Source organism: Scyliorhinus torazame, chromosome 14 (genome assembly GCF_047496885.1).
Source record: "Scyliorhinus torazame isolate Kashiwa2021f chromosome 14, sScyTor2.1, whole genome shotgun sequence".
Classification (NCBI taxonomy): Eukaryota; Metazoa; Chordata; class Chondrichthyes; order Carcharhiniformes; family Scyliorhinidae; genus Scyliorhinus; species Scyliorhinus torazame.
This window is the reverse complement of record NC_092720.1, coordinates 51,722,229-51,736,734: the sequence shown is the minus strand read 5'-3', so window position 1 is coordinate 51,736,734 and position 14,506 is coordinate 51,722,229. Positions and strand designations below refer to the sequence as shown.

Below are 14,506 nucleotides of genomic sequence, written 5' to 3'. Positions count from 1 at the left end.
GATCCCTGGAGTGAAGAACTTGTCGTATGAGGAACGGTTGAGGACTCTGCGTCTGTACTCGTTGGTTTAGAAGGATGAGGGGGGATATTAGTGAAACTTACAGGATACTGTGTGGCCTGGATAGAGTGAACGTGGAGAGGATGTTTCCACTTGTAGGAAAAACTAGAAGCAGAGGGCACAATCTCAGACTATAGGGACGATCCTTTAAAACAGAGATGGGGAGGAATTTCTTCAGCCAGAGGGTGGTGAATCTGTGGAACTCTTTGTCACGAAGGCTATGGAGGCCAAATCACTGAGTGATTTAAAGACAGAGATAAATAGGTTCTTGATTAATAAGGGGATCAGGGGTTATGGGGAGAAGGCAGGAGAATGGGGATGAGAAAAATATCAGCCATGATTGAATGGCAGAGCAGACTCGATGGGCCGAGTGGCCTAATTCTGCTCCTATGTCTTATCCTCTTATGGTGACAAGCCAAACAAGTGATTTTGTTCCTTGCTAGCATGAAAGAACTTTCCCCATCCACAGAGATCGCATTATGACCAGCTAAACAATTGAGATACATGACAGATGCATAATAAAAAATAGCATCATTGCTACAGAATCTGGGGCACAGTAAATTTTGCAGAAGATTATCATTAGCAGTTCAGCAATAAAAATATTCTAACAAAGACTGTCAGGAAAACTGTTGGAAATAAAATAATCGTGATTAATTGGAGAGGGAACGCATAGAGTTAACAGGCTGAATTGTGCCGGGTGGGTTGCGATTTGATGTTGGCCTAAATTCTGGGTCAGGAACGTGTCATGACGCTGGTCACGAACTTCCCGGAGGTGGCAATTAAGATGCTATCTTCTCGAGCCTCGTTCAATTCAGGAAGGTAAGTGGGCCAAGGAAATTGAGGACCATTTGGGCGGCCTGTGGTGATGTCTGGCCAACAGCCCACTAAGGGAGGTGAACACTGCTGGAGAAGAGAGAGACCTAGAGTTACCTCAAAATGGAGGCACTCACAAAGGCCTTCCTTTTTAAAATAAATTTAGGGTACCCAATTCATTTTTTCTAATTAAGGGCAATTTAGCGTGGCCAGTCCACCTACCCAGCACATCTTTGGGTTGTGGGGGCGAAACCCACGCAGACATGGGGAGAATGTGCAAACTCCACACGGGCAGTGACCCAGAACCGGGATCGAACCTGGGACCTCGGTGCCGTGAGGCAGCAATGCTAACCACTGCGCCAACCTGCTGCCCATCATGGCCTTCCTTTTAAAATGTAAGAAGGCTCTGTACCATGAGGGACCCCAGGATGGAGAGATAACTCTTCGGAAGAATACCACTTTTATTATGTAGCTGTCATGTATTTCAGCCCCTGAGAGCCTTTTGCCCCTCTGATGCAGCCACATAATCAGCCCACATTGGCTCACTGACCACATGGTGGCCGGCTACCTCCCAGGAGCTGGCGGGTTCTGTATTTGAAAGGGAGGACCAGAGGACTGCCATCTTTGGAAAATTGCCACTCAACAGGACCTCAATTGTCCTAATTGACTGCCCGCTACCCTGGAGGGGGCTGCTGACATTGTCCCCAGCCCATCCCTGGAAAATACCCCGGAGGTGGGAAGGGATCTGTCTTAACGGGGGCTTCCCACAATTTGTTTTGGCCACTCTACCTTCTAACCCATTCCCACAGGGTCTGATGAAAAGGACAAAGATTTAAAGTGTTAATTCTGTTTCTCTCTCCACAGATACTACCAGACCTACCGACTATTTCCAGCATTCTTCATTTTTATTTCAGATTTCTAACAGACACAGTATTTTGTTTTTGAACTATTATTCATACCATGCTTGGAAAGGGTGGAGGTGCTTGGTTTGTCAGAGTGACTGGCTTTCTTGATGATTTTATAGTGAGGTTTCTTGCACTAAGCTGTGTCCTCATTGTGACTTAATGTTGCTGGAGTATGATTCACTGATGTTTACTGTTCAACTACTTCCAGTTGAATGTTGTCATCCAATATAGACGTGTTATTGGTTCACCTGATTGCTCGGTTGCTTCAAAGTATCATATAACTGGGCAAGCCAGACCACAAAGTCCCAGAATCAATTATCAGTCTGTTGAATTCGCTGGGATAACAATCAGTCTGTGTAACAATTATCAGTCAATGTTGAATTCGCTGGGGTAACAATTATCAGTCTGTGTAACAATTATCAGTCTGTGTTGAATTTGCTGGGGTAACAATTATCAGTCTGTGTAACAATTATCAGTCTGTGTTGAATTTGCTGGGGTAACAATTATCAGTCTGTGTAACAATTGGATTGGATTGGATTGGATTTGTTTATTGTCACTTTTACTGAGGTACAGTGAAAAGTATTTTTCTGTGAGCAGCTCAACAGATCATTAAGTACATGGGAAGAAAAGGGAAGAAAAGAAAATACATAATAGGGCAACACAAGGTATACAATGTAACTACATAAGCATCGGCATCGGATGAAGTATACAGGGTGTAGTGTTAATGAGGTCAGTCCATAAGAGGGTCGTTTAGGAGTCTGGTAATAGCGGGGAAGAAGCTGTTTTTGTGTCTGTTCGTGCGTGTTCTCAGACTTTTGTATCTCCTGCCCGATGGAAGAAGTTATCAGTCTGTGTTAAATTATCAATTATCAGTCTGTGTTGAATTAGCTGGAGTAACAATTATCGGTCTGTGTAACAATTATCAGTCTGTGTTGAATTCGCTGGGGTAACAATTGTCAGTCTGTGTTGAATTTGCTGGGGTAGCAATTATCAGCCTGTGTTGAATTTGCCTGGGTAATAATTATCAGTCTGTGTAACAATTATCAGTCTGTGTTGAATTTCCTGGGGTAACAATTATCAGCTAGTGTTGATTTAGCTGGGGTAACAATTATCAGTCTGTAACAATTATCAGTCTGTGTTGATTTAGCTGGGGTAACAATTATCAGTCTGTGCAACAATTATCAGTCTGTGTTGATTTAGCTAGGGTAATAATTATCAGTCTGTGTTGATTTAGCTAGGGTAATAATTATCAGTCTGTGTTGAATTCGCTGGGGTAACAATTATCAGTCTATGTAACAATTATCAGTCTGTATTGATTTAGCTGGGGTAACATTTATCTGTCCGTGTAACAATTATCAGTCTGTGTTGAATTAGCTGGGGTAGCAATTATCAGTCTATGTAACAATTATCAGTCTGTGTTGAATTTAGGGTAACAATTATCAGTCTGTGTTGAATTTGCTGGGGTAACAATTATCAGTCTGTGTAACAATTATCAGTCTGTGTAACATTATCAGTCTGTGTTGAATTAGCTGGGGTAACAATTATCAGTCTGTGTAACAATTATCAGTCTGTGTTGACTTAGCTAGGGTAATAATTATCAGTCTGTGTAACATTATCAGTCTGTGTTGAATTAGCTGGGGTAATAATTATCAGTCTGTGTAACAATTATCAGTCTGTGTAACATTATCAGTCTGTGTTGAATTAGCTAGGGTAATAATTATCAGTCTGTGTAACAATTATCAGTCTGTGTTGATTTAGCTGGGGTAACAATTATCTGTCTGAGGAACAATTATCAGTCTGTGTTGATTTAGCTGGGGTAACAATTCTCAGTCTGTGTAACAATTCTCAGTCTGTGTTTATTTAGTTGAGGTAACAATATGAGTCTCCGGTGCACCAGAGAAGGAAGGGGAAAATCCACCTGAGATTTATCTCCTATCGCTATCCAATGACCTCAGATGGAAAGTAAGTCTGTGTGAACATCATAGAAGGATATAGGAACATAACAAACAGGAGCTGGGGAAGGCTACATGACCCTTAGAACCTGCTCCTCCACCCAATGAGATCATGGCTGACTCAGCTCCTTTCTCACCCTATTCCCCATGAACCACTTTAGAATCCAACAAGATCAGGCTCTGCCCTGATGTCCCACATGATTAAATAACCTACTGACATCCACCATGTAGGTGAACACATGAAGAAATCCCTTTGGGATATGTAGAGAAAAGCAGGGCGGCGTGGCGGCGCAGTGGTTAGCACTGCTGCCTACTGAGCTGAGAACCCGGGTTTGATCCTGGCCCAGGTCACTATCTGTGTGGAGTTTGCACATTCTCCCCGTGTCTGCATGGATTTCACCCCCACAACCCGAAGATGTGCAGGTTAGGTAGATTGGTGACACTAAATTCCCCTTCATTGAAAAAGAAAAGAATAATTGGGTACTCTAACTTTATTTTTTAGAAATAGGTTGAGGAATGCACCCAACAACCACACAGCCCTACATACCCCAGCATAGGTCAGCACCTTCAGGAGAAGAGAAACATTAAATTAGAGGTGTTCGGGAAGAAAAAGAAGTGCGATTAGTTGAAAATTGTGCTCACCTGTTGCTGATATTGTGTTGACCATCATACGCTAAATGAGTCTCTGGGGACCGCCCATGTCTTTCTTCTTTCAGTCCAGTTGTTTGTATCTGTTCTTTTAATTGTTAAAATGTATACATTAATTAATCAATCAAACTATTATTTCTCTTAATAAACTGCACAGCAATAACTGGGAGTTGAAAATAGATTTGATTTTGAATGGTGACCTAGTAAGAAACACTATTATTATAAATAAGAACCCACTTCTTCTGCTCAGCACAAATGCCAATGAAATTGCTGCTGGATCTAACTTCCATCTAGCAGATAGTGGCTCCTGACCAGTTTCTGGGTCACAGTCATTTATTTAATAGCTACCCGCCTCTGGGCAGCGGGAAGGTAGAATTTGATTTTCAAATTGCTCCAAATGGCAAGGCAGGGGCGATAAAATGATCTGTCCATGATCGATTCAATTGTTTGGGGGGAATTGAAGAATGAGGGGCGAGATTCTCAGAGAATCGCCGGGGCCTGGCGTGAATCCCGCCCCCGCCGGTTGCCGAATTCTCCGGCACCGGTTATTCGGCGGGGGCGGGAATCGGGGCGCGCCGGTTGGGCCGAAGTCCCGCTGCTGGAATGCCTGTCCCGCCAGCGTGGATTAAACCACCTCTCTAACCGGCGGGACAAGGCGGCGCGGGCGGGCTCTGGGGTCCTGGGGGGGGCGCGGGGCGATCTGGCCCCGGGGGGGTGCCCCCACGGTGGCCTGGCCCACGATCGGGGCCCACCGATCCGCGGGCGGGCCTGTGCCGTGGGGGCACTCTTTTCCTTCCGCCTTCGCCACGGTCTCCACCATGGCGGAGGCGGAAGAGACCCCCTCCACTGCGCATGCGCGTGGATACCGTGAGCGGCCGCTGACGCTCCCGCGCATGCGCCGCCCGGCAATGTCAGTTTCACGCCAGCTGGCGGGGCACCAAAGGCCTTTCCCGCCAGCTGGCGGGGCGGAAATCAGTCCGGCGCGGGCCTAGCCCCTCAAGGTTAGGGCTCGGCCGCTCAAGGGGCGGAGGATTCCGCACCTTTGGGGCGGCGCGATGCCCGACTGATTTGCACCGTTTTGGGCGCCTGTCGGCGGACATCGCGCCGTTTACGGAGAATTTCGCCCTAGATCCTTCTCTCCATTATCCATAGCAACATCAGCCCCCAGAAATCCTTGCCCCCAGCATTGTGAAGGCACAAATGATGGGACTTGCATCTTATGGTGTGTTGCCATTATTTCCTCTGGTCAAAATGGCCTTCACATTAACTGACAGGTGGGAGAGGGCCGTGAAATCCGTGCACTATTATCCTCACCTGCTGAGGGGGAGGGAGGATGCTTCATGAACATATTTAAATTAATCCCACACAATGCATTTGGGGGTATGACATGCATTTACTGCTAGTGCACACAGTCCCAGCCATCAGGAAACTCAACTGCTTAAGGGAGCTGACAGCTGCTGCTCCGCAAGGTAAGTGCGTCTTTCAGTACTCTTTGTGCTCCAGCATTGGAGCAACATTGCTTTCCCCAGCCCCTCAGAAAGCTTTTCGGCCTCCTCTAGCCCTGATCACCAATAAGATTGTAAAAGATAATAAATTACGAGCAGGAGTAGGTCATTTGGCCCCTTGAGCCTGATCCACTATTCAATAAGATAATGGCTGATTGGATTGTGGCTTTTCTCCACATTCCTGCCTGTCCCCCATAAACCTCAACTTCCTTGTTGATCAACCATGGGGGTCACTTGATGGGAGCATGGGAGTGGCTGCATTTTCAGGGGCTCCGGCTCTTACCACCTTTTCTTGGGATGCATGGTGTGGGCTATATCCCGATAAATGTTTGGTCGATATCCTGACAAGAAAGAGCCAAGACAGAATACTAAAATCCTTGTTTGTCTGTGGCGGCTGGAGTAGGCTGGGTTGGGGCCCTGCTTGTAGTTGGTACAGATGCTGCTGAGTGGGCTTTTGGCTTGGCTGTGCTGTGTGCATCGAATCATGCCAACAAAGATGTCATCCTGGCTGAAAGACTTGGCTGAGGTGCAGGTTGTAAGAACTCACGTCCATGAATTGCAGGGTATGGAGGTGTTGGAGGCGCACAAGGAAGTTCTTGTACTTGAGAGAGCACTGTCCCTCCTGGAGGCCCATGTCCGTACATTTGAGTTCCTGTGGCATGGCTTGTGTCCATCCTGATGGGTTCGGGAGATGGAGAGAGGAGGACTGAAAGGGGTATACCACTGAGCCTGGTCCTCAGTAACAGGTGGTTGAAGAGTTCCTGAGTGAGTTTTAAGATTGGTTATAGCAAGGCTATAAAATGCGACTCGCATTTCTTATGGAGACTGAAGGGAAAAAAACACGGCGCAGGCTGCACATAGTCCCGTTTTTTACACTGAGGAGCTCTGCTCGCCAAAACTCCTTAGTGTAGCGAGAGATCTCTGAGGCCCCGAAGCGATCCCCCAAGCGCTAACGCACTATGGGAGGGTACCCGGAACTAGCTACTCAGTCTAATATGCAGATTTGCCAAATACTGATCTCGCCCACAATGGGCATTCGATCTTGCGAGGTGTGGCGAGCCAGGTAAATCCCGGAAAATGCCTCACCTGACATCTATCGGCCATGTTGCAGCCCCGTTTGGGCGGGATGCTGGTAGGTCTCGCCCTTGGGCTTCTTGCTGCCGGTCCTCCCTGCATTATATTTTGACTCTATTGATGTTGATTTTGTCCCGGGTCTGCATGGGGGTTAGACTGCAATGTGGATGTGCTTGTATATCCCCCTTAGTGCTTGCGTTTTCATAGACTTTCTTTGGGTGGGTATGATATATCCGTTCTTGGCTTTTGCATGTGTGCAGTTGGGTCTGATATCCGACACAGATACCTGGGTTGGGTCGCTGATGCCTGCGGTGCTGCAGGAGTCCTGGGGATTGTGTGTTGCTGTGCGCCAGATCTGGCTGCAAGTGGTGCAGCATGGGAGCTGCGCACCGTCCTGCCATGTCATGTTTTATGACTTCATCACGTTCTTCCTTTGGTTTCTGGTGGAGTCGCAAGATTATTTGGTTTTGCCCAGTGAGCCAGCTGTGATGCCGTTCTCCTGTTCCATTTTGCGCCCATGTTGAGGCTTTTTTCCCTGCTATCCTTATATATAGTATTATTCAGTAACATTGTGGGTCTATTTCTAAAGTGTAAAATTCCAAAATATCTACATAAATAAAAAGTGTGTTCATCACAGCCTTGAATATATTCAATAACCCAACCTCCCCTGCTCTCTGGGACTGAGAACTCCACAGACTAACTACCCTCTGAGAGAAGACACTCCTGTTATTCTCACTCTTACATGGGAGACACCAAACTGCACTCCCGAGTTCTAGATTCCCTCACAAGAGGGAAATCCTTTACCCTGTCAAGCCCCCTCAGAATCTTATATTTTTCAATAAGATCATCTCTTATTCTCCTAAACACCAATGATTAGAAGCCCAGCCTGCTCAACTGTCATCCCAGGAAGCAGCCTAGTGAATCTTATCTGAACTGTTCCTGAGGCAAGTATATCCCTTCTTCAATAAGGAGACCAAAACTGTACACAACACTCTAGGTGCGGAATTCTCCAGCACCCCACCCCACCCCCACAGCGGGTTTTCTCACGGCGGCCGCCTGCGGAATCTTCCGGTCCCACCAAAGTCAGTCGCGATTTCCATTCCTTGCCCTAGCAGGAGATTAACTTTGGTAGCACTGGAAGATCCTGCTAGTGGGAAGGGCTGGGGAATTCTATCCTAGATGTGGTCTCGCTGCCCTGTCCAGTTGTAGCAAGACATCTGTACTTTTTTACTCCCATCTCCCTTGCAATAAAGGCCAACTTTCCATTTGCTTTCCCAATTGCTTGCTGTGTCTGCAAGCTGACTTTTTATGATTCATGTATCAGGTCAGCCATTTAGTTCTTTAGGACTTCCCATTTTTGACCTCACCCACATCATCCCTGTAAATATCAGGGCCAGACGTACTATTGGCTGGGCATCAGTCTCCAAAAAGTCTTAAATAATGGAGTGGGATTTGCAATTTTCTAATCTAAAAGCACAATTCCTGGATCCAGGAAATGCTGGACAATAATAATCACATCTGTAATTTTCTGACCTGTTACCTTTAATATCCACAACAAAAGAGGGACGCATTTATATCATACCTTTCATGACCCCAAGGCATTCCAAAGTGTTTTCCATCCAATTCAATCCTTTTGAGGTGTAGCTGGAGTGCAGGAAACCTGGCAGCCAATTCATACATCACTGCCGAGCAAAATTACGGAACTCTTCCCCCTAATAGCACTGGGGGGTGTACCTACACCACACACACTGCTGCAGTTCAAGTAAGCAGCTCACAATGGCAATTGGGGATGAACGTTGGCCTAGCCTACAACCCCTAAGTGAATGGGGAAAACTGTCTTCAAGTAATTTTTTGGTTGTGCTCAAAAATAAGGTGCAAAATGGGACTAAAAACTAAGATGAACTTTGATAACCCCTGTAGTGATCTCTGTATATGTAAATACATGATTAGTTAATGTGCAGTCAGTACAGTCAGATGATCACTAGATGGCAACACTAACAGGGACTATATAAGCAAGCTCAAGCAGTTTTCCCGCCCTTCTTCCTCTTCTTCTCTTCGTGTGTGTTGTAGCTGGAGGATAGAAGTATGACCAGCTCAGAGTGTAGTGTATTATATTCATTATCAATTTAAATCAATCTTAGTTAATTCTACTACTAGTGAAAGTATTAAAGTAAAGAACTCACAATTATATTATTTTGTTACTCAATAAATAACTTATCATCAACTGTAAGACTTTGACTGTTTATCATCAAGTTAAGTATAACTCGGCTAGACAAATGAGTAGCATATATATTACACCCCTGTAATATAACAACCCTCATGCCTCATGGTGTACCTTTGTCATGCTGTGAGAGATGCTGTTCTTGGGATGGGAAAATGTTTGTGTAAATTTCCTCCATGAATTTAGGGATTGTCTCGGTGAAGAAGGAGAAACTAGCTTGACTGCGGATAAATTCTTCCACCGGGTGAAGCAGGTCCAGCAGATTCTGTAGGAATGTCCTGAGCTCTGTAAAGTACACAGAAGTCGAGTGACCAGAACATCACAAGAATACTACTGTTAACAATGATTTCAAATATTTACCTGGGTTTTCTCACTATTTTCTTTTGCAAAAATATACTTTTATCATAGCATATCTAAAAGAACATTATAAACTATTTCCAAATGGTCATTACAGAAAATACGATGATATTCACATTTTCTACATAGATCATATTGCACTCTATGGGCTGTTATATATGTTATATTTACTGTGTACATTCAATATGAGTCATACAGCCAGACAGGTTCTATACAATTTCCAGCCCCTTCGTGCTGAAAGGCCTTAGACAGCAACCTAACCCCATTGCACCACTGAGGCAGTTGTCCCAAGCTTTATTGGATCCCTCAGCACATTGTCCTGGACCTTGGAATGTGCCAGCCTGCAACACCCAACTGTGGACAACTCTGAACGGAAAGACCAACATGTTTCAGGCAGACCGAAAAGTTTCACTGAGTTAATGATCTCCAGATGAGGTTGATGTTTGTCTTGGTGTGCATCCCTGGGAACAGCCCATAGAGCACAGAGTCCTGTGTCAAGGAGCTGCTTGGGACGAACCTCGACAAAAATCACTGCATCTCTCTGCAGACCTTCTTTACAAAGGTGCATTCCAGAAAGAGGTGGACAACAGTCTCCACCCTGCAGCAGGCGGTGGCATCGTCCATATATAGGGAGGCTTCACACTTCGAGGGCAGTGTGCGGAGGGGTGAAACTCTGGGCATGTAGGAAGGCTCTGATGGGGAGGGTCTTTCTCATCACCAGCCAAGCTATGTATTGGAGCTTGTTTGAAAGTTCTGGCGATGCGGCATTCTGCCAAATGAATTTGACAGTCTGCTCAGGAAACCATCCAACAGGATTCACCATCTCCTTGTCCCACAGGGCCTCTAGGATATTACATGCAGGCCATTGACTGATGGAATTGTGGTCAAAGGTGTTTCACTGCATAAAGCTTTCCATGAGGGATAAATGCTACAACATGGTGGAACTACTTGGGGCATCCACGGCAACATGGCCAGACTCATCCTTCGCAACACCAGGGACAGGTGGATCCTCAGCTCCCAGTGTCAATTGGTGTTTACATAGCGAGGGTTTACGGCGAACTTGATACAACTGCACACTTAGGTGGCCAACAAGATGAGAGTGATGTTGGGTATGTTTTCTCCCCCTGCATCAAGAGACTTTTACATTGTGTCTCTGCAAACGATGACCATTTCCGGCCTCCAGATAAAGCGGAAGATGGTTCGGGTGATCACCATGGCACAGCGGTGAGGAATGGGTCAGGCCTGCGCCACCAGAGTGCTTCAAACCCTAACAGCATGCTTTTACCCATAATGGAGAGGGAGTGTTCCCCACCCCCCTCTCCCCAAGCCCAGTTTTTGTCTGATCATTGCTATTCACTTCTCTCAGTTTCTGGGATAGGCCCTGGTTCCTCTGAACTATATCCCCAACAACATCAGGCAGTCTGACTTCACGGCGAAGGGGGCAAAGTTCCCAAAGAGCATGGTGTTGCTTTTGTCGTGATTCACCTTGCCCCCACCCCCGAGGCCAGTTCAAACTGGTCACTGCTGCTCATTAGTCTGTGCACCAACAGTGGATCGGAGCAGAAGACGGTGACATTGTCCATGCACTAGGGGGCTTTGACCTGAGTGCTCCACTGCCTAGGATCGCCATTCCTCTTATGTTCAAATCCTGACTGATGGACTCAGTCTATGCTGTCATAATATATACATCAGTATATGATGGTGCAGAGTCACACCCTGACTGACACACTGCAAGACCAATCAACACACACAACACAGCAGCCAATCACCAGTTAGGGCACGGTCACTATAAAGACAGAGGGCTCTAGTTTTCCCGCTCATTCGGGATGCAGCCTCTGAGACCGACAGAGCCCGCAGTCAGTAGCACAAACATCCACCATGTGCTAGCAGTATAGGCTGGTCAGGTTAGGCATAGGTCTTCAGTCAATCTAACATAGTGTCGACCCACAGTGCAAGTATGTTTAACAGCTCTTAGTTAAATAAAATAGAGTTGTATTATTGCAAGTGTTGGTAGCCTGTCTATGTTACTGCTAAGGTAAATGCAGTCTCCACAGATCCAGAGTACCCAACACATCATATGCAATTTAATTGGAAAGCTTTCTGATTCTGATTGATATTATCATTTAAAATACACAGAGGTTGCTATTCAAATTCCGGTGTTACAACCCACGGTATGTTACCATGTTTCAATTATGTTTGCTGACAATGATGACAATTGATGAAAGCCTTCTCATAACCTTATGCCCTAGTACCAAAACTACAAGGGAATGTAATCCTGGCTATAAGCAAGAATACATTGTACCACTGACCGCACCATAATATGGGAGATCAGTGGGAGGCCACCCAATTTGCATAGGGTCAGCAGGCACATGTTGAACCAAGTGGCTCCAGGGTGTGGTCTGGCCCATCCAGAAATTGGGCAGCACGGTAGCATAGTGGTTAGCACAATTGCTTCACAGCTCCAGGGTCCCAGGTTCAATTCCGGCTTGGGTCACTGTCTGTGCGGAGTCTGCACATCCTCCCTGTGTGTGCGTGGGTTTCCTCCGGGTGCTCCGGTTTCCTCCCACAGTCCAAAGATGTGCAGGTTAGGTGGATTGGCCACGCTAAAATTGCCCTTAGTGTCCAAAATTGCCCATAGTGTTGGGTGGGGTTACTGGGTTATGGGGATAGGGTGGAGGTGTTGACCTTGGGTGGGGTGCTCTTTCCAAGAGCTGGTGCAGACTCGATGGGCCGAATGGCCTCCTTCTGCACTGTAAATTCTATGATAATCTATGATAAATGTCAGTTTGTGTTCCCAGTTACCCTCAGAGCAAGAGGCCATGTCATAATATTCAGGTCTGGTCACACGTAATGTGGTCCTGTTCACCTCCATCGGCGCGCTGAATATTAGCTATCTAATTGCACAAGAGCACAATCTAGGGGCGTAACAATTGGATCCCACTTGTGATCTGAACTGGCTACTCCATCCTGTATATGTTACCAAATACGGTCTCCTCCATTCTGTTCAGAGGTGGACTGAAATATGTGCTGAGACAAGGCCAGCCACAAAACGTTGAGCTCATTTATTTCACAGAAAATTAACCTCCAGACTAAGACACAGAAAATTCCATTACATTGCTCAATTTCACCACTATGCTTGAAAAATTAGGGGGAAAAAATAATAAACTGTATCACTTTCATGGGATGACTTTCTTGTTTATTTTCATCATTTTTCTTTCTTGGCAACTTTAAACTCGATCCTTCATATTCTTGGCCGACCTGGGTGTACAATACACATTCTCTTATTTGAAGACTGACTTTCCGTGGGACCCTTCATCCGTTTTTATTGTGTTCAAATCATTAGTTTCGATGTGTTGCTCACTTTCTCTCCATTAATGGTTTACTAACCCTGGGCGAAATTCTCCTGAAACGGCGCGATGTCCGCCGACTGGCGCCCAAAACGGCGCCAATCAGACGGGCATCGCGCCGCCCCAAAGGTCCGGAATGCTCCGCATCTTTGGGGGCCGAGCCCCAACATTGAGGGGCTAGGTCGGCGCCGGAGGAATTTCCACTCCGCCAGCTGGCGGAAACGGCCTTTGTTGCCCCGCCAGCTGGCGCGGAAATGACATCTTGGGGCGGCGCATGCGCGGGAGCGTCAGCGGCCGCTGACAGTTTCCCACGCATGCGCAGTGGAGGGAGTCCCTTCCGCCTCCGCCATGGTGGAGACCGTGGTGGAGGCGGAAGGGAAAGAGTGCCCCCACGGCACAGGCCCGCTCGCGGATCGGAGGGCCCCGATCGCGGGCCAGGCCACCGTGGGGGCACCCCCCGAGGCCAGATCGCCCCGCGCCCCCCCCCCCCCAGGACCCCGGAGCCCGCCCACTCCGCCTTGTCCCGCCATTCAAAAGGTGGTTTAATCCACGCCGACGGGACAGGCAATTTATCGGCGGGACTTCGGCCCGTCTGGGCCGGAGAATCGAGCGGGGGGGCCCGCCAACCGGCGCGATTCCCGCCCCCGCCGAATCTCCGGTGCCGGAGACTTCGGCAACCGGCGGGGGTGGGATTCACACCAGCCCCCGGCGATTCTCCGACCCGGCGGGGGATCGGAGAATGTATCTGTAAAACTCTGCTACCCCCCTGCACTTGGGGTGTAGATTGAATGCTACACAGATACCTGCTTAATTTCATTTCCAAGAACTGTCACCTGTGAACCAATTCTCCACATTTACTCTGCTAACTCTACTTCTGTTCTCCTGGCACCCGGATCGCAGGCTTTGATATTAACTGGGGGTGGGTCACAGAGGAGGCAGCGGTACGGGGGGCGAGGGGGCGTAGAGGTGGAAATTCAGAAGGGAAATGTCCTGAACCCCTATCTTTCTCCTTGACAGCTTTCCCGCCCACTCTGCCGGTCAACTCAATTGACAAGCTTTGCTTCCAGTCGAGTGAAGGAGAGGAGCAGCAAGTAGGCTCGATCCCCAAATCCAGGGATGGAGTAGACCAATCTTGGGGCAAGTGTATCGGGGGGTGGGGGGGTGGGGGGGGGGGGGGGGGCGTTCAACCCTTGACTCTCAGGTGTTTGTATGAGGGGTCTGATGGGGTGGGGGGGTGCTTGGTGAGATGGGGCAGTGGGAAGTACTCTTGCTTTTTTCTGGTCAAGAAGCAGCGCAGTAAAGACACCAATCATCTCTCTGAAACTGTCTGTGCTTCCCTTCAGCTGTCTGCCTGCCTGTAGGTCAGTTAGCTCATTTGGCTGGATGACTGGTTCATAATGCGGACTGACGCCAACAGCGTCGGTTCAATTCCCGTTCCGGCTTCGGCTATTCATGAAGGCCCCACCTTCCCAACCTTGCCACTCGCCTGATGTGTGGTAATCCTCAGGTTAAATCACTACCAGTCAGCTCTCTCTCGAAGTGCGAGAGCAACCTATGGTCCTCTGGGAATAAGTTAAGAGCCCATGGTGTTAAGGGTAAGATACTGGTATGGTTAGAGGATTGGCTG

At 47.4% G+C, this 14,506-nt stretch overlaps 1 protein-coding gene across 1 annotated transcript in view; it reads right to left on the bottom strand.

The window, feature by feature from the left end:
* The window catches only part of prss56 (serine protease 56), a 104,292-nt gene that overhangs the window by 43,888 nt on the left and 45,898 nt on the right, over positions 1 to 14,506 (bottom strand). Inside the window, exons 11-12 of the mRNA XM_072474179.1 lie at positions 9,290 to 9,460; positions 4,370 to 4,463 (exon numbers count right to left, since the gene is read on the bottom strand). Coding sequence (XP_072330280.1) covers positions 4,370 to 4,463; positions 9,290 to 9,460 — 265 coding nt within the window. The remainder of the gene's footprint in view (positions 1 to 4,369; positions 4,464 to 9,289; positions 9,461 to 14,506) is intronic.